General features: G+C 57.7%; 3 protein-coding genes and 1 long non-coding RNA gene across 10 annotated transcripts in view; 2 read left to right on the top strand and 2 right to left on the bottom strand.

The window, feature by feature from the left end:
- SOX13 (SRY-box transcription factor 13) overlaps positions 1 to 7,157 on the top strand; it is a 34,731-nt gene extending 27,574 nt beyond the window's left edge. For 3 of the 6 annotated variants that reach the window (XM_090124727.1, XM_090124726.1, XM_090124725.1), the window contains exons 3-14: positions 516 to 621; positions 764 to 937; positions 1,132 to 1,304; positions 1,895 to 1,963; positions 2,069 to 2,183; positions 2,259 to 2,341; positions 2,445 to 2,604; positions 2,830 to 2,939; positions 3,016 to 3,112; positions 3,196 to 3,339; positions 5,402 to 5,618; positions 5,714 to 7,157. In XM_090124727.1, coding sequence (XP_089980853.1) covers positions 516 to 621; positions 764 to 937; positions 1,132 to 1,304; positions 1,895 to 1,963; positions 2,069 to 2,183; positions 2,259 to 2,341; positions 2,445 to 2,604; positions 2,830 to 2,939; positions 3,016 to 3,112; positions 3,196 to 3,339; positions 5,402 to 5,618; positions 5,714 to 5,990 — 1,725 coding nt within the window. In that variant the 3' untranslated portion in view covers positions 5,991 to 7,157. The remainder of the gene's footprint in view (positions 1 to 515; positions 622 to 763; positions 938 to 1,131; positions 1,305 to 1,894; positions 1,964 to 2,068; positions 2,184 to 2,258; positions 2,342 to 2,444; positions 2,605 to 2,829; positions 2,940 to 3,015; positions 3,113 to 3,195; positions 3,340 to 5,401; positions 5,619 to 5,713) is intronic. The other 3 variants (XM_090124728.1, XM_090124730.1, XM_090124729.1) reach the window with 3 other exon arrangements.
- Positions 7,045 to 15,533, bottom strand: ETNK2 (ethanolamine kinase 2). Of its 2 annotated transcripts, none has more exons than XM_031606042.2 (8): positions 15,212 to 15,533; positions 11,944 to 12,203; positions 11,369 to 11,506; positions 10,211 to 10,353; positions 10,041 to 10,124; positions 9,509 to 9,684; positions 8,864 to 8,937; positions 7,045 to 8,747 (listed from the first exon to the last, which is right to left on the bottom strand). In XM_031606042.2, the coding sequence occupies exons 1-8, from the start codon at positions 15,497 to 15,499 to the stop codon at positions 8,675 to 8,677; spliced, it is 1,236 nt and encodes a 411-aa protein (XP_031461902.1). In that variant the 5' UTR covers positions 15,500 to 15,533; the 3' UTR covers positions 7,045 to 8,674. The 2 variants fall into 2 exon arrangements, with proteins under 2 accessions (XP_031461902.1, XP_089980857.1); XM_090124731.1 differs by having other exon boundaries at positions 11,944 to 12,244; positions 15,212 to 15,348.
- LOC149915057 (uncharacterized) lies at positions 15,470 to 16,370 on the top strand. Its single transcript, XR_016459924.1, has 2 exons — positions 15,470 to 15,559; positions 16,134 to 16,370. It is a non-coding gene; the product is annotated as an uncharacterized LOC149915057 (long non-coding RNA).
- An 89-nt stretch (positions 16,371 to 16,459) lies between these two features.
- REN (renin) lies at positions 16,460 to 21,621 on the bottom strand. Its single transcript, XM_090124733.1, has 9 exons — positions 21,504 to 21,621; positions 20,882 to 21,035; positions 20,637 to 20,760; positions 20,361 to 20,479; positions 20,011 to 20,216; positions 19,256 to 19,378; positions 18,611 to 18,755; positions 18,433 to 18,531; positions 16,460 to 18,134 (listed from the first exon to the last, which is right to left on the bottom strand). Exons 1-9 carry the CDS (start codon positions 21,602 to 21,604, stop codon positions 17,973 to 17,975), a joined length of 1,233 nt encoding a protein of 410 aa, XP_089980859.1. The 5' UTR covers positions 21,605 to 21,621; the 3' UTR covers positions 16,460 to 17,972.
- Between the last annotated feature and the right edge of the window lie 352 nt (positions 21,622 to 21,973).

The raw sequence follows: 21,973 nt of genomic DNA, 5'->3' as shown, positions 1-21,973 counted from the left end.
TTTATTCCTCATCCTGAGGAAATGAAGCTGAAACCTGAGGTTCCCCTCAGGCTTTTTGGCTGCTGTCAGTGCTCTCTGGTCAGCCCTGGGATTTGCCTTTGGCATTCAGCTCTCCAGGGCCACCTGCAGACATCTTCCACTGTCCCCACGTGTAGGATAGGAGCCACACTTATTTTCCTGTTTTAATTGCTCTCGAGATTCCTCTCTCTCTGCTCAATATTCTCAGTCCCTGGGCTTGGAGAAGCAGGGCACTCCAAAGAAATGATAGCAACCTCTTGCAAAGCAGGGCTTAGTCATTGAGATGCTTTCAAGCTGGGGAAGTGCTGCAGGAGCACGTGGTCCAGGATGTCACTGAGCATCCCTCAGCTCCAAACATCCCATCAGTTCCAAGCATCCCATTTGCTCCAAGCACCCAATCAGTTCTGAGCACCCCATCAACTTGGTGTCTCCTGCTTGGAGACATGTAGATGTCCCTGTCCATGGGTTCTCCACCCAGTGATGTTCTGTGTGTGCAGGAATCCTGCTCACCTGCTGGTGATGCTCTGGAGCCGCGGTGCTCAGCCTTCGAGCCGGCTGTTGGCAGCCAGGAGAAGCTGGACTTCAACAAGAACTTAAAAGAGGGTAAGAAAGGTTTCTGGGACCTCTCTGTTTTTGGAAAGGTTTGGGATTGGAAGAGCCACGGTGCAGAGCTTCAGGCTGTGCTCACCTGGCTCTCTTCTCCCCACTCTGCTCTGCTGACTGCGGTGCCTGCTGATGGGGACAGTGATGCCAACCATTGAGAAATTACTCTCCAGCGACTGGAAGGAGAGGCTGCTGGGCCGAAACGCTGCTGAGACCAAAGAAGTGAAGGGTGAGGTCCCTTCTGTGCCACCTCAGTGCTCTGTGCCCCCCTCAGATGCCCGCATGGCTTTGCGTTCCCCCATCAATAGGAGGGGAGGTGTGTCTGCAGCCTCATGTTTTGTGGAGATTTGTAGTTTTTTACCCAAAATACTCATTACCCAGAACTGGGCGTTCCTGTTAAAACCTTGCTCTGATGGCACAGAGGGATTTTTGAACAGCCCTCTGACCACAGCCCCCATCCATGGTGATGATGCTGCTCTTGAGCAGCCCCCCAACTTCTTCCCTATGCAGGAACCCAGGAGAGCCTGGCAGAGAAAGAGCTCCAGCTGCTCGTCATGATCAACCAGCTGTCCACGCTGCGGGATCAGCTCCTGACAGCCCACTCAGAGCAGAAGAACATGGCTGCAATGCTCTTTGAGAAGCAGCAGCAGCAGATGGAGCTGGCACGGCAGCAGCAGGAGCAGGTGGGCTCCCAGGAGACCTGTGTACCTTCAGGGGTCACTTTGGTACCCTCTGATTACAGAGGCAGGACCAGAGGGACAGGGATCAGGGGACAGAATCCCTTTAGAAGTGGTGAGGAAGAAGCTCTTTTTGGTATCTGCCCAGAAACCATCCCTGTTTCTGTGCCCATCCCAAGACTTCCCATCCTGCTGCTTGCTATGGGGTGGCTCAGGGTCAAAGCTCTCCATCCCTTATCTACATGTTGAGGATGAATCATAGGAAGTCCTTAACGTGCCTCTTCCTGGCCACCCCCTCCTTTGCTCTTTGAACATTGATTTATTCCTCTTATCCCTAATAGTGTTAAGTCTGGGGATGACATCAGGGTATGGGTGACCCAGCGGTGCCAAGTGCAGGGCTGGCATCTCTGGCACATGGTGTATGGTGATGGTCCCTCCCAGCGCATTTATCTCCCTGTGGCCCTTGAGACATCTCCTGGGCCAACCACAGGAGCCCACCATGCCCTTGGGAACATCCCTTTTGGGTTTAGGCAGCCCCATGGGGGCTCAGGAGCCCCTGTTCCTATTGCTCAGCCCCTCTGTCTCCTTTCTTCCAGATTGCGAAGCAGCAGCAGCAACTCATCCAGCAGCAGCACAAAATCAACCTGCTGCAGCAACAGATCCAGGTAAAGGTGGGGGACACCCCTGTACCCACCTGCAGAGCCAGACAGTGGGGACACCGCCCACCTATGCCATCCCACAACCGTTATCCGTGGTGCTCTTTCCTCCAGCAGGTCAACATGCCCTACGTCATGATCCCTGCCTTCACCCCCAGCCATCAGCCCCTTCCCGTGACCCAGGACCCCCAGATAGCGCTGCCCATCCAGCCCATCCCCTGCAAGCCAGGTGAGTTGAGTCCCCAGGGCGCAGGAATGCCTGTGGGGTGCCCTCATCCCCCAACACTTCCTCTGTTCCCTGCAGTGGATTACCCCGTGCAGCTGCTGCACAGCCCTCCTCCTCCCACGCTAAAGAGACCCAGCGGCTCTGGCCACCTCCAGATGCAGGTATGGCCCCAAAGTGCTTCTATAGCCCCAAAGCACCCACCGTTCCCCTGCACCTGGGTGTGCCAGGGGCTGTACATCACACCCTGCCTTCCCTCTGCCCCAGGAGACCTCGCAGCCGCTGAACTTGACGGCCAAACCCAAAGGCTCCGAGCTCCCCAGTGCCTCCAGCTCACCCAGTTTGAAGATGAGCAGCTGCCAGTCCCTCACACCGAGCCATGGGGCTGTGCGAGACCTGCAGAGCAGCCCGTCCAACCTGCCCTTGGGTGGGTTCCCATCACCTCCACCCATGGAGGGTCCTAAAACCTCCCCACAACACCTCCCCAGAGGCAGCAGACAGCTCTGCTCCTTGGAGTCCCACCTTGTTGGGGGTGCTCTGGGTGCACCGTGCCGCCCCACAGGGCCACGCAGCCCCATTTTTTGTTGGGTTGGGGATAGGCATTATGGGATTTTGGGGTGCTGATGGGTGCCCTGGGCTGGTTTCCCACCAGGATTCTTGGGCGAGGGCGATGCCATCACCAAAGCCATCCAGGATGCACGGCAGCTGCTGCATGGCCACAGTGGTGCCATGGAGGGAGCGCTGAGCCACCCTTACCGCAAGGTGAGCCGAACCCAGACTGACCCCCCAACCCCTCCATCACTGCACCCCACGATGACTCCATCCACTCTTCCTGCAGGACCACGTTGGCATCGATGCTTCCCCTGTGAAGGAGAGGATGGAGGAGACACCCACACACCGCCTGGATGAGACTCTGCTGAGCTGTGAGATGGACGGTATGGGGACAGTGGGTGCCGTGGGGCAGTGCCACATGGCTCCTTCCTCCTGCTCTGACCCAACCTTTGGGTTCCTCTCATAGGAACGCGGCATTTCCCCGAGTCCAGGAACAACAACCACATCAAACGGCCCATGAACGCCTTCATGGTGTGGGCGAAGGATGAGAGGAGGAAGATTTTGCAGGCCTTCCCAGATATGCACAACTCCAGCATCAGCAAGATCCTGGGTGAGTGCTCTGCGTCCACCCTGCCTCACCGTGTCTGGGTGGGGGATCCCAACTGTGGTGTGGGATGGAAAGGAGAAGGAAAGCCTTCTCTGCGCATCCCACAGCACTGGGGGGCACAGCAATGGGGCCATGATATCAGATTGACAAAGGTGTGCAAAGAGGAGGCTGAGGCAGCAGCAGGGCGCACTGCATGCTCAGGGTGAGGGTGGACCTGGACCCACTGCTGGGTTCCTTAGTTCTGCTCTGAGCAGCAGGTTGTGGGCATCCTGTGGGACAGGGACCTTTGGGGCAAATGCCCCCCTATGCCAGGGTACAGAGCTCAGCACTGTTTCATTGCTATCCTCCACCAAGTGCAGCACTTTACTTGCCACCCCTTTACCCCCGCAATGCTCTCTGCACCCCATGCTGCTGTGTGATTTTGCACCATCCCCAATTACCTGGCAGCATCCTCCAGCCCTGTCCCCCAGCTCCCCACCAGCAGTTCGCTGTCACCCCAGCTATTAAAAGCAATCGGTGTGGTCTCCCAATACCCCATCTGAAGGCTCACACACACTTTGCTCCGCCGCCACCACCTCGTTTTAGCAGCTCTGCTCTTTAAAAAAGAACCGAAACAACCTCTGAGCTTCTCCCTTTGAAAGAGCACACAGGCAGGATCTGCTCGCAACCGCTGGGGGTCGGAGAGGGGTCCGGGAGCGGACGCGTGTGGTGTTCTGGTTGCTGTCACATTCAGTGTCCGTGGCTTTAAATAGCTGGCGCAGTTCTGCATGGGGAGCCAGGGCTGCTCGCTGTTCACTGGGGCAAATTTAACCTGCAGCCGAGCGGGTTGGGACCGGTGCTCACTCGAGGCTGGGGGTTTTGGTTGCTGTGTGCTCTCCTGTGTGGCTGCTGCTGAGAACGTGGGGCTGAGGCAGCACGAGGGGCTGAGCAGGGGGAGGATGTGGGGCGCGTGTGGCTTCATGCCTTGATTTACCCAGAATACCCAACTGGTGGTGCAGGGGAAGGAGATGAGCTCTAGGGGATGGAGACCCGAGGGAGGGTTTAGGGAATGGGGGCAGGGACTCTGGAAGTCTGAGGCCATAAGCACTGCTAGCATCATCATCAGATGAGGATGCTCAAGGCTCTCTTGTTGGCTCTGAGCATCTCTAAGGGTGATTCCAGAGGTGCCACCAACTCCAGCCCTGGCTCCTATCTCACTTGAGAGCCCCACAGTCTGTCCCACTGTTGCGCATTCAAGTGCAGAGTGCATAGGGCAGCGTGTGAACATTCCTAGAACCACAGATCCCATGCCCTTCATGGACCTTCTCCCAGGGCTGCCCCACTCCCAGCGGGATGAATTGTTTCCTCATGCCCAGCTGTAATTTGCCTTTCATCTGCTGCCTCTTGTCCTTCAAGGTGCACCTGTGAGGAGAGCTGGGCTCACCCTTCCCCATATGCCCTTTAAGCAGTGGAAGCTGCAGTTAAAGCCCCTGCACTTTCTCTTGGGCTGAGCCATCCCAGATTCACCCCATGGTGCAATCATGCGATCCCTCCAGCGTGACCATCACTCCCCAGACCTGGACATGGGTCTGGCTGTAGCCCCTGATCCCATCCTTCCCCTCCCCAGCCAGCAGCCTTGTGCTGTGCTCCCCTTTCCCCCCCTGCCTTGGGTGCAGGTGGAGGTGACAATGCAGGTCAGCCACTGGGGGAATCCGAATCGCACACCAGGACAGCCTATTGCAGCCACAGCACCCATTTGGAGAGGTGCCCCAGAAGGTCAGGACTGGGAACCATGCATGGCAGGGATCCCAGGGGTGCCACCAACCCCAGCCCTGGCTCCTTGAGGGCCCCATAATCTGGGGATGTGTCCCACTGTTGCGCATTCGAGTGTAGCGTGCATAGGGCAGCGTGTGAACATTCCTAGAACCACAGAATGGCTTGGGTCAGAAGGAACCTTAAAGATCATCTAAATCCAGCCCCCGTGAGCGTGAATCCCCTCTTACCATGGGGTCGTGCACACGGATCTCCATGGGGAAGCTGCAGTGCGGCAGTGGCTAAGCACACCCTGTGGCTCCTCTGTGCTCAGGTTCCCGCTGGAAATCGATGACAAACCAGGAGAAGCAGCCCTACTACGAGGAACAAGCCCGGCTGAGCCGGCAGCACTTGGAGAAATATCCCGACTATAAGTACAAACCCCGACCCAAACGCACGTGCATCGTGGAGGGGAAACGGCTGCGCGTGGGGGAATACAAAGCGCTGATGAGGAACCGGCGGCAGGATGCCCGGCAGGGCTATTTAATAGGGTAACACAGAGGGATGCCCTGGGGGCAGCGAGGGGCTCGCCCCGCTCCCGTCCAGCTGATGGCATCCCCTCCCCATCCTCCCCCTTATCCTACAGTCCTCAGGGCAGCCAGCTGCCCCCCGGCTCCTCGGATGTGCTGTACCCTCGGCCGGTGGGGATGCAGCTGCCGTCCCCGCTGATGGAGCATTACCTGCCCCGTGGTGTGGACCCCAGCATGCCCGTCATCGTCAGCGCTCGTAGCCTGAAGGAAGGTGACGGCGGAGGGGACGACGGGCACTCGGTGGCGGATGGTGAGATGTATCGCTACAGCGAGGAGGAGGACTCGGAGGGAGAGGAGAAGAGCGATGGAGAGCTGGTGGTGCTGACAGACTGAAGGGCCGGGTGGGGGGCAGCAGGGCTGGCTGGCACCAGGCGCTGGTGACCCCCGATGCGGTGCAGGCAAAGAGCCAGCAGCTGCAGGGATGAGATGAGCAGTGGTGGGTGATGGTGGGGGTTTGGGTACGTGGTGGTGCCATTGGTGCTGTAGGGAATGGGGCTCTGCAGCTTGGCTGAGAGCTGATGGTTCAGGAGCCTGCAGCCCCCAGTAAGGACCTGAGGAGATGATTGGGACGTGGGAAACCTCCAGCCCTGTATTCCCTACCTATGCCACCTGCCACCCCCTGGCCGCGGGGGCACCCATAAGCTCAGCCCAGCCCTCTCCACCCCACTGCAGTTCCCCGTGACAGCCTGCCAGTGAATTCCCATGGAGCCTTTTTTAGCTCTTGCCTGACCCGAGTGCGAGCCAAGGGCACTGAGGAGCCCTTTATGCTCCGACGCTCTGTCCCACTTTGTAAATAAAGCGGGTGCTGTTCCCTGGCTGTGCCCCAGCCCTTGGGCAGCCCCAGTGCACAGCACTGCTCTGGGTCCACGCATCCCCCAGTGCCTCCTTTGCACCGCAGCTCTGTGAGCGCAGGCTTCACCCCATGCATCGTGGAAACAGCAGAGGAGAGGGGAAAGAAAGGGGGGGGAGAGGAAAAAATAGCAGCGATTTAAAGGGTAAAAAAAACACAAAAACACAATAATACCTGGCTCTGCTCAGCACCCGTGCACCCAGCGTGGGTGCAGCACTGGCTGTGCATGCAGCACTGGGAGCAGCACGGAGCACATGCACCGCCGTGTGGCAGCAGCCAGGCACAGCCGTGCTGCACGCATCACACCTCTGCTAGGGGCTGCAGCAGCACTGCTGCTCCCTCGCACTCCAGGGCCACAGCAGCCAGTGGGGGTCCTTTCTCTTTGCCCACCCCCCCTTTTCTCAGTGCTTTATTTATTCCCCCCATGGCACAGCTCAGGCTGGGGGCTGGATTGCGGCCGCGCGCACCGAAGGGGCAGCTCTTCCTCTCTCTGTTTTTTGTTTTTTGTTTTTTTTTGTTTTTAAGACTGTAAATATAGATAGAGCTTTATTTTGTTAATAAGACGACGAGTAACTTAACCTGTATATTTCACATACTTGTTTACAAACTGCCCTCCCCACCCCTTGGCACAATAAAGATGATGTTTTGGAGCTGAGCTCAGGACTGGGTCTGGCCAAGCCAAGGGCTTGGGATCCAGGCTTCCAGCGTAGAGATCTGGGGGTTTCCTTCCCCCTTCCCACCCCTCTTCCTGTTCTATACGATGCTTTCTCTGTGCTGTTCCACTGCTCTTTCCCCTGCCCTCCCCTCCCTTCTTACCTGTCTCATCCCCACATTTGGGGCTCAGCCTCCTCTGCCCGCTGCCTCCTGCAGCCAAATGCTCCACACTGCCCTGCCTGGAGCAGGGACACTGCTCTGCCAGAGGGGACCAGCAGCAGCAGCACACCCTGTGATGAGAGGCCCCCTCAGCTTCTGCATTAACCCAAGTCCTGAACCAGGCACCACAGATCCATCGGCCCCCGATTTCCAGCTACCAGCAGCTTTTATTGTGCACCAAAACAAACACCAGATGCAACAAAAGTCGCGGGTTTTTGCTGGGTTAGGTTCCTGTGCCCTGGCAGAGGGGGCAGACGCTTTGTCCCTTGGCATCTGCCAAGCAGCTGAGACAAGTGACCGTGTCCCCCAGCCCCCACCTGATGCACCACCACTGTCATGAGCTGGGCAGTGCTCAGTGGGGTGGGTTCATCCTTACAGAGGGGACAGCAGCCAAATGCCAGCTGAGGACAAAGCTGTGCCCACTTCTAGGGACAGCTCGGCTCCATCCATCTCCTGCCAGGGCATCTCATGTGGGCCTCCAGAGCTGCACCGATGGGAGGAAGAGTGCAGGGATGGGGCAGCCACACTCCATACCTGGGGCTGCACTGAGCCCCCCAGTACTGGGGGATACAGGAGGTGACAGGGCTGGGAGCCCCCCTGCTGCTCTGTGGGATGCTGCAAGTGAAGCTAATGGGGCCGTGGGGAGGTGCAGCCCCAGGCTGAGCACAGAGCAGTGCTTGAAGCACTGCTGAGGATGCTGCCTTCGCTGTCTTGCAGCACCGTGGCTCAGCCTGGAGCTGGGTGACAGCAGCACCCATCCCACTTGGAAAAGGGTCCCGTGCTCAGATACAGCCCCAGCTCTGGGGTGAACACAGACCTACGGAGGGTGGTTTTGGGGGGCGAGAGCGCTGAGCAGGCAGGGCAGAGGGGAACAAGAGGGAACAGTGAAGCCAACAGGCACAGTGTGAGCATGGGGCAGCTAAAGCAACCCAGCAGTGCTCAGTGCTGAATGGATGGATGAGGGGTCCCATTTCCTCCCAGTGCCAGGCCCAGCAGCAGCAATGCCAGCAGGACACAGGGCTGTCAGGCAGCAGGGCTGAGCCAGGCTCGCTGTAAGGCGATGGTGAGATGTCCTTGTGTAGGCAGGGACCTCCGTGGTCCTCTTGAGCATCTCATGGTCCAGTCTTGGGTATGTCCAGGGTCTCCTTTAATCGGTGGCTGGGGTAAAGCTCCTCTTCTCCCTTCCCACCATCGGGACCTGCCCTCACCCCTGGGCGGGGAGGGGGCGAGGGAGGTGCCAGGGCTGTGGATGCAGCAAGGACAAAATAACTCAGGGTCCCAAGGGCCAGAGCTGCTATTTGGAGATCTGCAGGGCTGTGACCACCGGCTTCATCTTGAAGTACTGCCTAAACCTTAGCTTTGCATATCTGCCAAAAGAGGGATGGACGTGAGACACGCACCCAGCCAGGGTTTTGGGATCCATCCAGTATTGAGCACTTGGACATTGGTCCCCTCAGCTCTGCAGAGCTCAGCATGGACTCACCTTAAGAAGTTAAAGTCTATGGTAGAGTATTTATCCTGGATCAGGCCCCAGCATGCCCAGAGGAAATGGGATGCCTGCAACAGACAGAACAGGGATCAGAAGCAGCACAGCCCAGGTGTGGATTTCTATAAGCTCCAAAGGTGGATGGCAGCCCAGGTGAGGAAGGATGCTGAGCAGCAGTGCAGAGTGCCCAGGGTACAGCTTTGCTGCTGGAAATCCCTCCTGACCCCACAAGCAACATGAGATTTGGTCATGCTGGGGAAGGTCCCTGCTGCAGCAAACAGCTCTGCTGGAAGGCGTGAGGGCAGAGCACAGATGTCCCAGCACACAGCTCCCTGCCTCAGTTCAAAGGGCTGCAATTCAGCTGTCAGACACAGAAACAGCTCCTGCTTCAGCCTTTCTGAAACTCAGTTTCGTAAACGCTCTTGGCAAAAGCAAGCTGCTCAGGTTGCCAACCATCCCATCTGCAATCCCAGTGTCCTCACCCAGCACTATCTCTGACCTTGCCCTGGAGCTCAGCACCTCCGAGCACAGCCAGGCTCTGTGGGGCAGCCCCCAGCCCTCACCCCAGCAGCACCTGAACCCTGCGAGTGAAAAGGAGAACACAGGGACCAAAGTCAGCTCCTTCCCACCTCCAGCACTCACCAAAGAAAACTTGTTCACTTGCACATAGAGAGCCTCCAGCTCCTTCTCGGACACGGTGACCCCATTGCCTCCCTGCCCCCCCTGGGTGAGCTGCTTGTAAGCCTGCAGGTAGGAGTGCAGCCACTGCAGCTGGGTCTCCTTGCTGGGGTACAGGCGGTAGTCCACTTCCTTCACACCTGCAAGAGGAGAGGGGCTATTGGTGGCCACAGGATGGCTCTTTCAGGTCACATTGATGTGGCCAGGGTGTTTTCCCCCTGTGAGTGAAACCACTGCAGCTCTGGGCTCGCACAGAGTGTTCAGCCCTCTGATTTGAGGCACCCACGTGGTAGATAGAGCTAAGTTCTTGCAGTCATCACACCTCAACCAGTGGATCAAGGCAAGCAGAGATGCTGCCTTGCACATCACCCGAGGAACTGCGTCCATTTCCCATCGTGGCTCAAGAGATGCAGCTCTCTCCTTCAAGATGGGGAGATAGTGGGGAGCTGCCCCAACCCAGGGGGAGCTTCAGAGCCACGGATAGGAGCCAGCTCACCTGCAAACTCATTGAAGTGGTTCCCAATGTCAAAAGCCTGGTAGTTGTAGCCAGTGTACTCGTAGTCGATGAAGCGGACGTGCTCTGCAAAGCAAAGCAATGGGTTGGGGCAGGAGCCATCAGCACCAGGGAGGGGGGAACAAAGTGACCTCTCTGCTGCTGCCACCGACCTTGAGCTCTGTTGTAGATGATGTTCTTGCAGAGCAGGTCATTGTGGCACAGCACGACCGGGGAGCCCAGCTGTGAGAATGTGTCCTTCATCCAGGCCAGCTCGTATTCCAGCATCTCCAAGCTGGGCACATCCTGGTGGAGGCTGGGGAAGTGGAAGGGGAGGAATCACTTCTGCTCACGGGGAGCTCCCATAGGGGCAGAGGGGAAGCGTTGCCCCCACTTCCCTCTGTGCATGTTATAAATGAGTTCATTAACGACACAGAGCAATCATTGGCAGGGAAGCTCAGCTCGGGTAATTTGGTGCATCCTCTATGTTCCCCAGGGCACATGGCACAGCCTCAGCCATTCCCTTCATCTCTAAGACCGACCCAAAGGTGATGGGAATTTTTTGAATCCTCCAGGCCCCATACTCAGTAACCTCTGCAGCTGCAGTTCCAAGAATGGAGCACGTTAATAATTACCACATTGGCTGCAGGTAAGGTGCAGAGTTGGGTAAAGCACTGGGAACAGCCCTGCGTCCCATCCCAGGGACAGGGTTAATTATTTGCTTGATTTGGGGTTCGTTCACCTCCGCCACCTCTGGGAGCTGCCTGTATCCTTCCACAGAGCTGACGTGCCCTCACTCACCTGACACGAACCCGGGCTCCCAGCATGGCATCGCCCTCCCAGCAATGGGATGAAGCACTTTGAAATGGGGCTGGGCTGCCAGCATCCCTTCCAGCAGTGCTAGCAGAACCCTGCTGCTCAGATCCCACTGTAAGAAGGGCTTTGGGCTCCATCTTTTTCTAATGATGGCATAAAACACAAGCCAGATTCACAGGGAGGAGGAGGGTTATCACAGCACATGGGTGTCTTATGGCTCAGGTCAGATGCTGCCCAGGTGCTGTGCAACCATAGCACAGAGCTCCTCCTGCAGCAGGCAGGGGTGCTTCCATCCCATGAGCACCCCAAGCTCTCAGGGGTTTGTCCACAACTTTGCTCATGGAGGAACCACAAATCACACGTGGCCAGCACTCCCCAAGCCCCTGCTCACAAAGCCTAGACTCCAGCAGAGGCTTTACCTGGAGACCCACGTCCCATAGGAGGAAGACCTACAGATGGATGGGCAGTGGGTGCCCAAGCCAGAGCCTGGCTCTTTGGGATCCCTCTGCCTTTACCTGGGGTTGGGTACCTTTGGGCTGAGGTCCATCTTCACGAGGGTGAGGTATTTGTGCAGCTTCTGCCAGAGGATGGGCTTGGGGAGGCTCCCGTTGGCGTGGATGGCGTGCATCCGGGCCATCTCCTGTGCCACCAGCCTGGAAACGAGCAGAGGTGTGATTAAGTCTGAGCTGGGGAATGGAGCTGGCTCAACAGAGATGCCCCAAAACACAAGCACAGCCCAGCTAACTCCCTGTTCCATGCAAGTCCTGAGCCTCTGAAGGGTCTCAAACGCTCATCTGGGACAGCATTCACCTTTCCAGGTGAGCTCAGACAGAAGCCACGATCCTCACGCAGTCTCCTTTCACAAAAAGCTGCATAAAATCACAGCTGCCGACTCGGCCCCACCTGGGTGCACAGCACTGGTGATCCTGACCCCATCACCACCCAGATCTGAGCAAGGGAAGGATAGGACTGAAGCACCTGGGTGCCAGTTCGGAGCAAAGGCAGAGAGGAAGAGAACTGAAAACACGGTCCCACTTCATCCTGCTCCCTCCCTGACCCCATATGACTCAGCACTGGGTGTCCCACACACCTGAATATGCGGGGGTCCCTCACATGGTCGGGCCCCAAGGCGATGCCAGGCAGGAACTCATAGCAGAGCCCATTCTGGAAGGCGCAGTAGAGGTCAGGGGCACAACCATGGGCATGCAGCACCTGGAAGTTCCTCAGCTCTGTCTCCCGGTCCACGAAGAGCTCCGTCTTTCTGCCATAGACACGGACCAGCACTGCATCTGCCATGTCCTCGTCCGTGTAGCAGGCCACCAGCTTGTTGGTGATGCCGTCGGTGAAGAGCTGCAGGGGAGAAGGGGCGGCAGAGCGATGCCCGCACGTCCCTGCCATGCGGGGTGGGCACTGGGAACCCCCTTCCTCATGGCACAGATACAGCACTGGCAGTTATGGGCAATGGGGAAAGGGGAACACGCAGCAGCAGGATGGCAGGAAAAGCTCCTATGGGAGGTGGCGTAAGATTGCATGGGGTCAGGCACAACCTGCATGGGCATAAGGCTTCAGCTGCACCAAACTGTGAGTGTTTCTGGGGGGAAACCCACTGGTGTTTTTCACCTTGTTGCTCAGGGGCAGTGAGATGTGCTGCAAGCACAACCGGCATCTCAGCGACCCTGGGAACCGGTCCCAAAAAAACCCCTTTTGGCAGAAACCACCAAAAGCACTGCAAACAAGGCTGAGCAAACACCACCACCCCATCTCCTCCTCCTGACCCTCCCCGCGGAGCCACGAGTCGCTGATAGGCAGGGACGTCTCTGCTGGGGACGTCTCTTGTCATTGCTCTGATGGTTCCTCACAGATGGAAAGAGAGTTTTGTTCTCCCAGAGCCCCAATTTGGCCGCCTGCCCGCGCACATGCGGGCCCCGTTCCTCCCGCGCCGGGGTCCTCACCCTGCCCTGGGCTGCAGCACGGAGCAGCCGCCATCTCTATGGGTATTACGAGAGGTTTGGGTTCCCATCACAAAGGCAGGATGCTCAGCCACGGAGGGGAAGCATCCCCGGTGTGTTCTCCCTTCATCTCCTCGCTGTTTGGCGAGACGGAGCCGGTGCGATGCTGGGAGGGTGCGTGGTAGGGAGCAGCGATGCTCGGGGGTGGGACAGCTAATTTTAGATGGCTCACTCGGCAACTCACGCTCCTATGTGGGGTGCCTATATATAGGGCTTCCCTATGCAGCCTGCCGAGGGAAACTCTGCACTGGAATTACACAGCCAGGCGTAACGAGCTGCGGTGTCCATCATCCTCACACCCGCAGCTGGGCAGGGTGATGCTGCAAGCAACCAAGCTGCAATTCCTACCCGGCCAATCTGTGTTCCCACCACGATTTCAGCTCTCCTTGCCCTGCCAGGCTCCAGAAATGCAGCATGCAGCAGATGCTGCAGCGCTGTGCCGATGTCTGCCAGCTGCACGTGCACATCTACAGGTGAGCAGCTCCTCCTCGAGGTGCTCAGCGCTGCCTCCATGCCAGGTCCATGCAGCGCCTGGTTTTGCTGCCTCATGGCCCCATCAGCCCTTTCCAGTGGATTTAATGGGATTACAGAGCCTTATCCCCTTTGAATTCCAGGCCATTGATTTTGGGGACTTGCACGCACATGGCTCGGCAGCAACCTGCATGCCTATGCACTGTGTGTGTGTAAGGGGAAAGCAAGTGCGAGTGCACCAGGAGCTGTGCAGCAGCCCCAAGCCTTGTGCAAAGATACTGAAGAGGTGCAGCTCTGTGTCTGCTTGCCCCCTTCCTGCAGCCCTGTGTCCCCATGCCCACGCTGGCTCTCCTTGAGCACCAAGCACATCACAGCAGCGCTGGCCCTTATTGCAGCAGAGCATCTTGCTGCCAAAGTTAGGCTAAAACAAATCCTAGGAGTGACAGCAGAGCCCTCTGCCGTGCCTGAATCCTTTCAGTGTTGCTGCTTCCCTTTGGAGGTGTTTATGCTGGTTGAGTCACTGTGACACCACACCAGCATGGAGATACTGCTGCCCAGGGAGCAGAACCAAAGGGATGAGGAGCAGCACAACATGCAGTGCATGGGGCTGAGGAGCCTGGCAGTTGGATGAGGCCAAGCACCCGACCTCCTTGTTTTCTGCACCCTGTCCCAAGCGCCGGGAGGGTTTTCCATGTTGCAGGCACAGCCTGGTACAGTCCCTGAAGGCAGCTGTGCCCCAACACTGCACACCGAGGCGGTGTGAACCAGGCACTGCTCCAGTCTGCAGAGGGAAGCTAACAGGAACACTAATAGGAACCAGCTGAGAACAACACACCGCTCCAATCCTCTCCCAATACCTCTTGCAGAGAGAAATGCAACTGGAGGATTTCCCCTTGATGTCTCCTAAGTTTTCTTTTATTCTTTTTTTTTTTTTTCTTTTTCTTTTCTAAATTAAAAACATTCACAGCACACGCAAGCTGCTGCTGAACGCAAACTCCTCTCCATTCCTGGGCAGAACCTGACCACCACAAAGCTGTGGTCCTGCTCCCTCCAGGCTCCCCATAAGCACCACAGAGCTGTGCGAGGTGCTGCACAGCGCCTGGGACATTTCCTGCCCTCCCAACTATGCAGCCTGAGGAACTCAAACTCCAAGCTTCCTGTCCCTTACCATCTGCCCTTTCGTATGTATTTTCCTGCAGCTTCTTGGATTTAATTACACTTGGCTATTAATACATTTTTAATGGCACTCCAGGCACACAGGAAGCGTGTGCCTTCAGAGGACATGCATGCACACGTACGCGTGGTTGAGTGCATCCAGCTCCGCTGCCTGCCTGCTCCATGCCCATCCCAAGACATCCCATGGCACTGCAGCCCCCTGCAGCCTCCTTTCTGCACCCCACACCTGGGTAGAGGCTTGGAAGAAGAGGACGGGAGCTGCTAAGTCCCAGGAACTGCTGTGCCAGCTTGGGACAGGTGAGCCTTGCTCCATGCAGGATGTCAGCACCCATCTCAACTTGTTCTGTGCAAAGGAACCGACCTGGTAAAAGTGCAAGCCTGCTGCTAAGCCACAAGTCCTGCAGCTGTGACATGTGGTGTCCGGTGCAGTGCAGCACCTGTGGGGTAATGCCGGGGGTTGACAGCACGACCCCCAGCCTCCAGCCCCGAGAGACCTTCTGCACCCACCGTCCCCATTCCGTGGCTCCTCACGGTGTCCCCAAAGCCTGTGGGGGGGGTGGGGTGGGGGCTCGGTGTGCGAGAGCTTTGCACACCTGCTCACCCCCTGAGAGAACGGGGCACCGGTGTGTCATACCCTCCACGTCAGGCCTTACAGCATCCTACAACCCCCCTCACGGGACCCCCTCCGTGCACCCCCCATACCTTGGTCTTCACCCTGGCCGGCTCCCAGCTGGGTCTCAGCTCCCGCATCAGCCGCAGCGCTCCGGGCAGCACGTCTCCTTCATCCACCAACACACCGAGCTGAAGCACGCCGGGAACCCCACGACTTCCACCTCCACCGCCTCCCCGTTCCGTATCCCAGCAATCCGGGCAGCGGCCGGGCGGTACGGCCATCCCCGGCTCCGAACGCCCCGACCCGCGGCCCATGTGCCGGGGGCTGCCGCGGGGCCGGCGGCCGCGGGGAGGAGCCGCCCGTCGTTGGGAAGCCATGAGTCACCGGCCCGCCTCCCGCCGCCCGCCTCCCGCACCAGCGCCCGCCCGCATTGTGAGGTCAGCGGGACCCGCACCGGCCCCGCACCGGAGAGCGCTCCGAACGCTGCGCTCGCCGCCTCCGGGCATCTCCGACCCGCGCACCTGCGGGCTGCGTTCCGAAACCCCTCGGCAATGCTGACGTTGCTGGGGGATTTGGGATCAGGGTTGGGCTTTGGAATCGGGGTTTAAATGTGAGGGGAAGGAGGTTAGAGCAGGGCTGCGGCGAGGGGTCAGGATGGGGTTGGGAGGGGATGCGGCACCCCGAGGTGCAGGTTGTGCCCTGAGATAACTGGGTGGCATCCTGTGGTTTGGGGATTGAGTGATGCCCATCCATGAGTTGGATTCTTTTCCAGCTCAGAAGTTGGACTCAGTGATTTGTTTGCGTCTCTTTCAAATCAAAATATTCTGAAGTTCTGTAATCTCCACCAGGAGCTGCACTCAGTGGGTCCCATCCAACCCAAAAGCTGATATCTGGGTCCCTTCCAAATCAAAAAATCCTATTCTACAATCTTAGAATCTCCACCAGTTCTCCCTGTGCTGTCCTCTCCGGACCCAGGCAATACATTCACCTCACATCAACTGGGATTTACAGGCGAGCTGCAGAGAGGTTGAGTGGTTAAAGGCAGAGCATCACCCACCCGCCGGCCCCACTGACACCGCTGCAGCCTCAGTTCATTATCATGGCAAATAACAACGGCTCCGAGCACAGAATGCCCCCTCCAAAGTTTACAGCTGGCTGCGGCTGCAGCCGACTAAATGGACCATGGAGACTTGGGGAAAATCGTTCAAGGAAGGGGAAGAAAATAAACCAGTTCCCTGCGTTGCTATATATAGAGCGAGCGCTGTCAGTTTTAATAGGATGGCCGTAATTGCTCCGGTCTCTTTGCTGGGCCGAGCGTGGCCTAATTGCTCGCCTGTAACGATCACAAGTGTTAATACGGGGCAGTTGCGGGTTAGCAGTGCCTTGCAGCCAGCTCTGCACAGCAGGCACCAGGAAATGGCCCTGGCACAGGCTATTAGAGGTGCTAATGGGCAGGCTGAAGGGCCAGCAGCAGCCCAAACGTTTTTCTCTCCTGCTGCTCCGAGCGACTGCACTGAAAAGGAGCAGAACCAGACCCAAAGATGCATCCTGTCTCGGATGGGCCCCACAGCTTTCAAGCATCTCCCTATGGCTGTAAGGCTGTGGCTCCAGAGCTGACCCGTGTAGACCCCCCTCCCCCCCGCGGCTGCTTCTCCCCATTCCCTGGGTTTCCTGTGCTGCAGAGCAGCTGAACGCTGTGACAGTGCTCAGGAAGCACCGGGTGAGGGCGGGTGGTGGTGGGGGGGTCACTTCCCTCTGCCCCCACGCAGAGAGCCATCCTCACTGCTCTCCCTGCCTTACAGCGCTGCAGAAAGGGAATGGAAAGCAGCAAGGGGCACCCAGGGTGCCTTTCCCATCCCAGGGATGTGCAGCTTGGTGGTAAGAGGTTTGAATACTCAAGCTTGGCTACACGCTGCCCAACACCCTGCCAAGGGCAAAAACTGACACTTGGCCATTGCTCAGAGCCTGGGCCTTGCAGGAAAGGAAGTTGGCAAGGCTGCAGCCTGGTTGGCAGCATCCCATGCTGTGCTGGAAGGAGAATTGCTCCCAACCATCACTCTGGGAAATCAGCAGCCATTGCTGGTGGCAGGGTGAGGAGGAGAAGCTCCTGCAGCACAGTGCTGTGCTCGTTACAGGTGTGCTCGCAGGGCTCAGCTGTGCTCACAAGCAGGGAGAGATGAGAGCGTTGCCAGCTGCTTGGCTTTGGGAAGGGCTCAGATTTGCAGCTGGTTCTCAGCTCTCCAACATAACAGGGAAGAGCAGCCTGCAGTGCAGCACAGTGGTGGATCCCAGCAGAGAACACTTCTTCCCCAGTTCCCATAAGGGAACTTTTCCTCATTTCTCCCTCCTTGCAGAACGCTCAGCTTCCTGCTGCTCTGGGGTCGTTTAATATTAAATTACAGATAGGAGCAGGGTTAACACCAGCTGAAAGAACCATCACTGTAAGCAGCCTAATGATACCGATTAATTTGCCTCCCATCTAAGAACAACAAGAACAGCAACCAAACATCACACCACAGCGTCTGCAACCTGCAAAGCTCCTCTGCCCCAGCCAGCAGCAATGCACATCACACTGCAAAGCCCCGGGAGGTGCAGCTCCAGCTGCAGGATCCTGCTTTGATTCCTCGGTGCGATGCTCCCAGGCTCTGCTCTCCCCCCGTGGCAGCGGAGGCTCTCGGGAAGCAGAGCGGGGGTTTTGGAGTGGGAGAACACGACGCTTTGCAGTTGCTTCAGTGCAGAGAGAGGAGGTGGCTGTGCTTTAAGGAAGCTCTGCTCTCGTTTGCGTGTTGAATCGCTCTCTCCCCAGCGATGCTCCCTGCCTCCCAGCTGCTTCCCAGCCCCCCCCGGCGGTCAGCGGGCGGTGGCGAAGCCGATGCGGTTGTTGCGACGATCGAATTTGGTGTAGTAATGCCCGATGAAACTGGCACCCAGGATCCAAAGGGGTCCAGCTGGAGGGGGGACGTCCAGCCCTGAGAGAGCCACCACGCAGATGTCCTCCCCGTACTGGGTTTGCTGCGGAGAGGAGCAGACTTTATGGTAGAGGTGGCAGGAGGGAGATTTCCAGCTCAGTGCATGCCCTGTGCTTGGCATCGATTTCCCTTCTACCACAAAGGGATACCCATGCCTGGCTCTGCTGGCTCCATCCCCCAACCCAAGGGAGCAGCAGTGGGCTGCTCTGCCTCACCTGCACATCTCTGCTGCATGTGGAGAAACAGTGAGCAGCATCTCTGTGACTGCTTGCAGGGATGCTCCAGGAGAAGTGCATCCCCACCAGTGTCCCATCCCTGCCCTCACACAGGGCACAGCTTACCCTGAGGATGTAGGCTGAGCCGCTGAGCGTGTATGCCTTCCCACCCAGGTGGAAGGAGATGTTGGGCAGCTGGGGGACCTTCTCACAGTCAACCATGTACTGCAGGAGGAGGAGGAGGCGGTGCTGAGCCCGGGGATGGGCTGGGGAGAGCATAGGGGTGCAGCTGGGCTTTGCTCACCTCTCCTTCAGTCATCTCTGCTGCTCCAATGGCTTTCATCAGCACAGACACAGGGCCAGCTGGGCCAGTGATGTAGGATGCTCCGGTGTCAATGGCCACTGAGCAGCCCTCCTTGCAGAACAAGATTTCAGCCCCTACAGACACCCTGGGACGGAAGGGAATCCTGAGCTCTCATGATATTCACAGCTCAGAAGCCAGAGCACATGCTGATCCCAGTGCCTCCAGCACACAAACCCTCTGGGATCACTCCCTTTGAGTTCCTCAAATGTGAAAGCAAGGCTTCATCATGTATCTTTTGTTGGTGTTGGCGGTGGTATTTTATTTTATTATTTTATTTTATTTTTTTTTAAGCTAAACAAAGCAGAATTGTTTCAGCATCTCTCACTGCTCCTGCAGGCTGACAGGGGTTAAATTCTTCCACCGCAGCTTCCAAGTGGAATCAACCCACAGTGCCTCCCCCTCTGCATTCCCCAGCACTGTGAGATGAGCTGAGCATCATCGTGGTGCAGCTTTGTGCTGGAGGAACTGACCCCACTCCCTCTCCCTCCTCGAGTAGAAAGCATCCCACTGCCCACAGCCCCATTCTCCCAAGCCCACATTTGTGTGCCCAGGACAGTATTTGGATGATGTGCCACACATCCTCACCCCTTCATGCTGATCTGCCAGTATCCATTCCTGCTAATGCTCAGGTAGTGGAAGTCCCCAGTGTAGTAGGCTGGGTCGGTGCCCCCCAGGATGATTTCCCCACCGGGTTTCAGAGGAGCATTCCTAGGGTGCAAAGCACAGCAGGGTGACCCTCCTTCATTTGGGGTTCCTGGGGCAGGGAGCATGCAGTGCTGTTAGCCTAGTGAGCAGTGGCAAAGCAGGAGAAACCCTGGGTTAGTGAAGGGGATGCGAGACCACAGGGGTGAGGATTGGGGCAGGTGGGTGCTGAGGACAGGAGAGGGCAGAGCCCAGGGCTGGAGCTCATAGGAGCCAGCACTGGGGTCTGTGATGCTGTCAGTGGGTGCTGCCTCCAGAGAGTTCGTGCTTTTCATCTTCTTACTTTGAAGCTCTGCAAAGAGAGAGATGTTCTGGGAGCCTGTGGTCTGTGGGTGGCTGCATCCCAGAGTGCCAAGGGCACTGAAGCAGCAACCCAACCAGGCTGCAATGGCAGCTAGCATCCTTGGGACTCATGCATTATTAAAGAATCCATCTTTAGATGGGATAAAGAGCTACAGTCTCTACTTAGGCATGCATCTGCTTCCTGTGCTACCTCATTCCAGCCCAGCTCCTGCAGGCAACTTCCACCCAGCCTGGGTCCCATAGCCCCAGCCATAGCTTCTTCACAGTCCAAGCTGCATCCCCAGCACTCTCAGGCTGCAATACCCAGCCCTGCAAAGCAACCCCCTCCCCATCTCAAAACCCACCGGCTGTAGTAGACAGAGAACACGTCCTCCTTGAGGATCTGCTGGGAGAGGATCCGGTCGAAAACAGGGGTGATGCCATCGATGGCCTGGCTGGGGTAACCCATGCCCAGGACCCCATCAAACCTGGCAAAGATGAAAGGGAATGCAGGCAGCACCGTGGCCTCAGCAAAAACCTGGATGATGGGGATGTCCGATACCTGGGGAGGGCACAAGGGTCTCTGCATGGAGATGGGGAGGGGGGTGGGGGTAAAACCCAGCAGAGCTCCCATACTTTTGGGTAAATGGTTGTACTCATAAGGGGAGCAGAGCCAACTGCTCCAAAATTCAGGGTGTGCTCTCACCATGACCACATCCTGGCTGAGGAAGCCTTTGACACTGCCTGTCCCATAGCGGATGGCGAAGCCTGTACCGTTGGCTATGTATGTCCGTGACTTGGAGGAGTCATAGCGACTGTGGGAAACTGGGGAGAGGCAGGAAGGCATCAGAAACAGCAAGGGAGGGGGCAGCAGGGCCGGCTAGAGCTCCGAGCATCCCTTGAGATGAAGGGATTTGCCCACACCCACTGGAAAACAAAAGGGCGAGGATGGAGAGCGTCTCCTCCCACCCCCAGCACTCACTGCAGGCGCTGTAGAGTGGGGAGCACTTGCAGGACGGCACCCACAGGTTGGCTGAGCCCGTGTCAAAGACCACCTTGAAGGTCTGCGGGGGGGTGCCGATGCTGATCTCACCGTAATACTGCGTCTGAAAGAAGCACAGCGCCAGCAGAATGACTCGGGGTGGGTCCTCCTGCGGCTGACAGAACCCGCGAGGTGGGGAGGATGGAGGGGGGTAACAAATACTCCGTGCGTGGGGAGGAGCTCACATCCAGGTAGTTGGTGAGGATGGTGGGAGCCGTTCCGTTCTGGGGGCCGCCCGCCCCGCCGCGCTTTTGCCGCAGCTCGGGGAACACGTCCGACACCTTCACGCCCATCTCCTGCAGCGTCTGTCGGATGGAAGGCATCCTCCGCAGAGCGATCCTGCGGGCAGAGGAGGGGGCTGTGGGACACCCCCAGGAGACCACATCTCCCTGCCCTGGAAGATCCGAGCTCTAGGTGGCAGCAGCTGCCCGCTGGGTCCCGGCCCCGCAGAGGGATGCGCGGATCCGGGGATGGGACACCGTGCTGTAAGGGTACCCCACACACACCGGGGGGTTTATGGTGTGCTGAGGTTCGGCTCGTTGGTTTTGCAAGTGGAAGGCGTCGTGCTGGCTTCGGAGGTTGGAATGGAGGGAGAAGTGCTGCAGTGCTCAGAGGGAGAGGGGAAGAGAAGCAAGGAGGGTGAGGTGTGCTTAGGGCCAGAGAGAGGAGGAGGAGGAGGAAAGGTGTTTCTCAGCAGCCTGGAGGAGCAGAAAAGAGAGCTCTGTGGTCCTCAACACCAAAAAACAAACAAACAAGCAAGGAGATGGTAAAACCCAGCATGCTGTGCTCCTTTAGCAGCAACTCTACCTTTGTAAAGCCAGGGCTGGTGAGTGGAAGAAGCCAGCGCTCCATGCAATGGTCACGATGAGCAGACACTGCTGCACCCTCCTGCTGCCTCCTGCCAGCATCTCGTGCTCCCAGCGTGGCCTCCTCCTTCACCGGAGACTTCTCCACATCCCAAAGGAGAGGATGCTTTATAGGCTGGGTTTCTGCCTCCCTGTGGGTTTCTCCTCCCAGTTGGCTGAGGGAGTGTTAGGCTGCCCATGATGGAGGGCAGCATGATTGTAGGTGGGCACAGCCCCTTATCAGGGCTAGCAAGGGCAGCTGTGGATAGCTGGGAGCTGATAACCTCTGTTCTCTGCAGATGATAGCATTGCTATGTCAGCCCTGAGCACCAACAGCTCACTGCATGCAGGGCATGGGCCAAATGCCTGCTGCCATCAGGCAGGAGAGATGGACAGTGGTGGGGACACACAGGGTGGTGGCTCAGGTCTGGT

The sequence above is a fragment of the Phasianus colchicus genome, chromosome 25 (genome assembly GCF_987193195.1).
Source record: "Phasianus colchicus chromosome 25, bPhaCol1.hap1.1, whole genome shotgun sequence".
Lineage (NCBI taxonomy): Eukaryota > Metazoa > Chordata > Aves > Galliformes > Phasianidae > Phasianus > Phasianus colchicus.
Note: the sequence above shows the minus strand (reverse complement) of the source record. Positions and strands in the feature narration are given on the sequence as shown.

What these genes read in the sequence shown, in the direction of transcription:
- ETNK2 (XM_031606042.2), bottom strand. Translation starts at nt 15,499, where the DNA reads ATGGCTTCCCAACGACGGGCGGCTCCTCCCCGCGGCCGCCGGCCCCGC. An exon ending in CATCTACAACAGAGCTCAAG is followed by an intron (nt 10,125 to 10,210) that starts GTCGGTGGCAGC and finishes TTTGCTTTGCAG; the next exon opens with AGCACGTCCGCTTCATCGAC. An exon ending in AAGTGAACAAGTTTTCTTTG is followed by an intron (nt 8,938 to 9,508) that starts GTGAGTGCTGGA and finishes TGTCTGTTGCAG; the next exon opens with GCATCCCATTTCCTCTGGGC.
- REN (XM_090124733.1), bottom strand. Translation starts at nt 21,604, where the DNA reads ATGCTGGCAGGAGGCAGCAGGAGGGTGCAGCAGTGTCTGCTCATCGTG. An exon ending in TCCTCACCAACTACCTGGAT is followed by an intron (nt 20,761 to 20,881) that starts GTGAGCTCCTCC and finishes TGCTTCTTTCAG; the next exon opens with ACGCAGTATTACGGTGAGAT. An exon ending in CAGAGATGACTGAAGGAGAG is followed by an intron (nt 18,532 to 18,610) that starts GTGAGCAAAGCC and finishes CTCCTCCTGCAG; the next exon opens with TACATGGTTGACTGTGAGAA.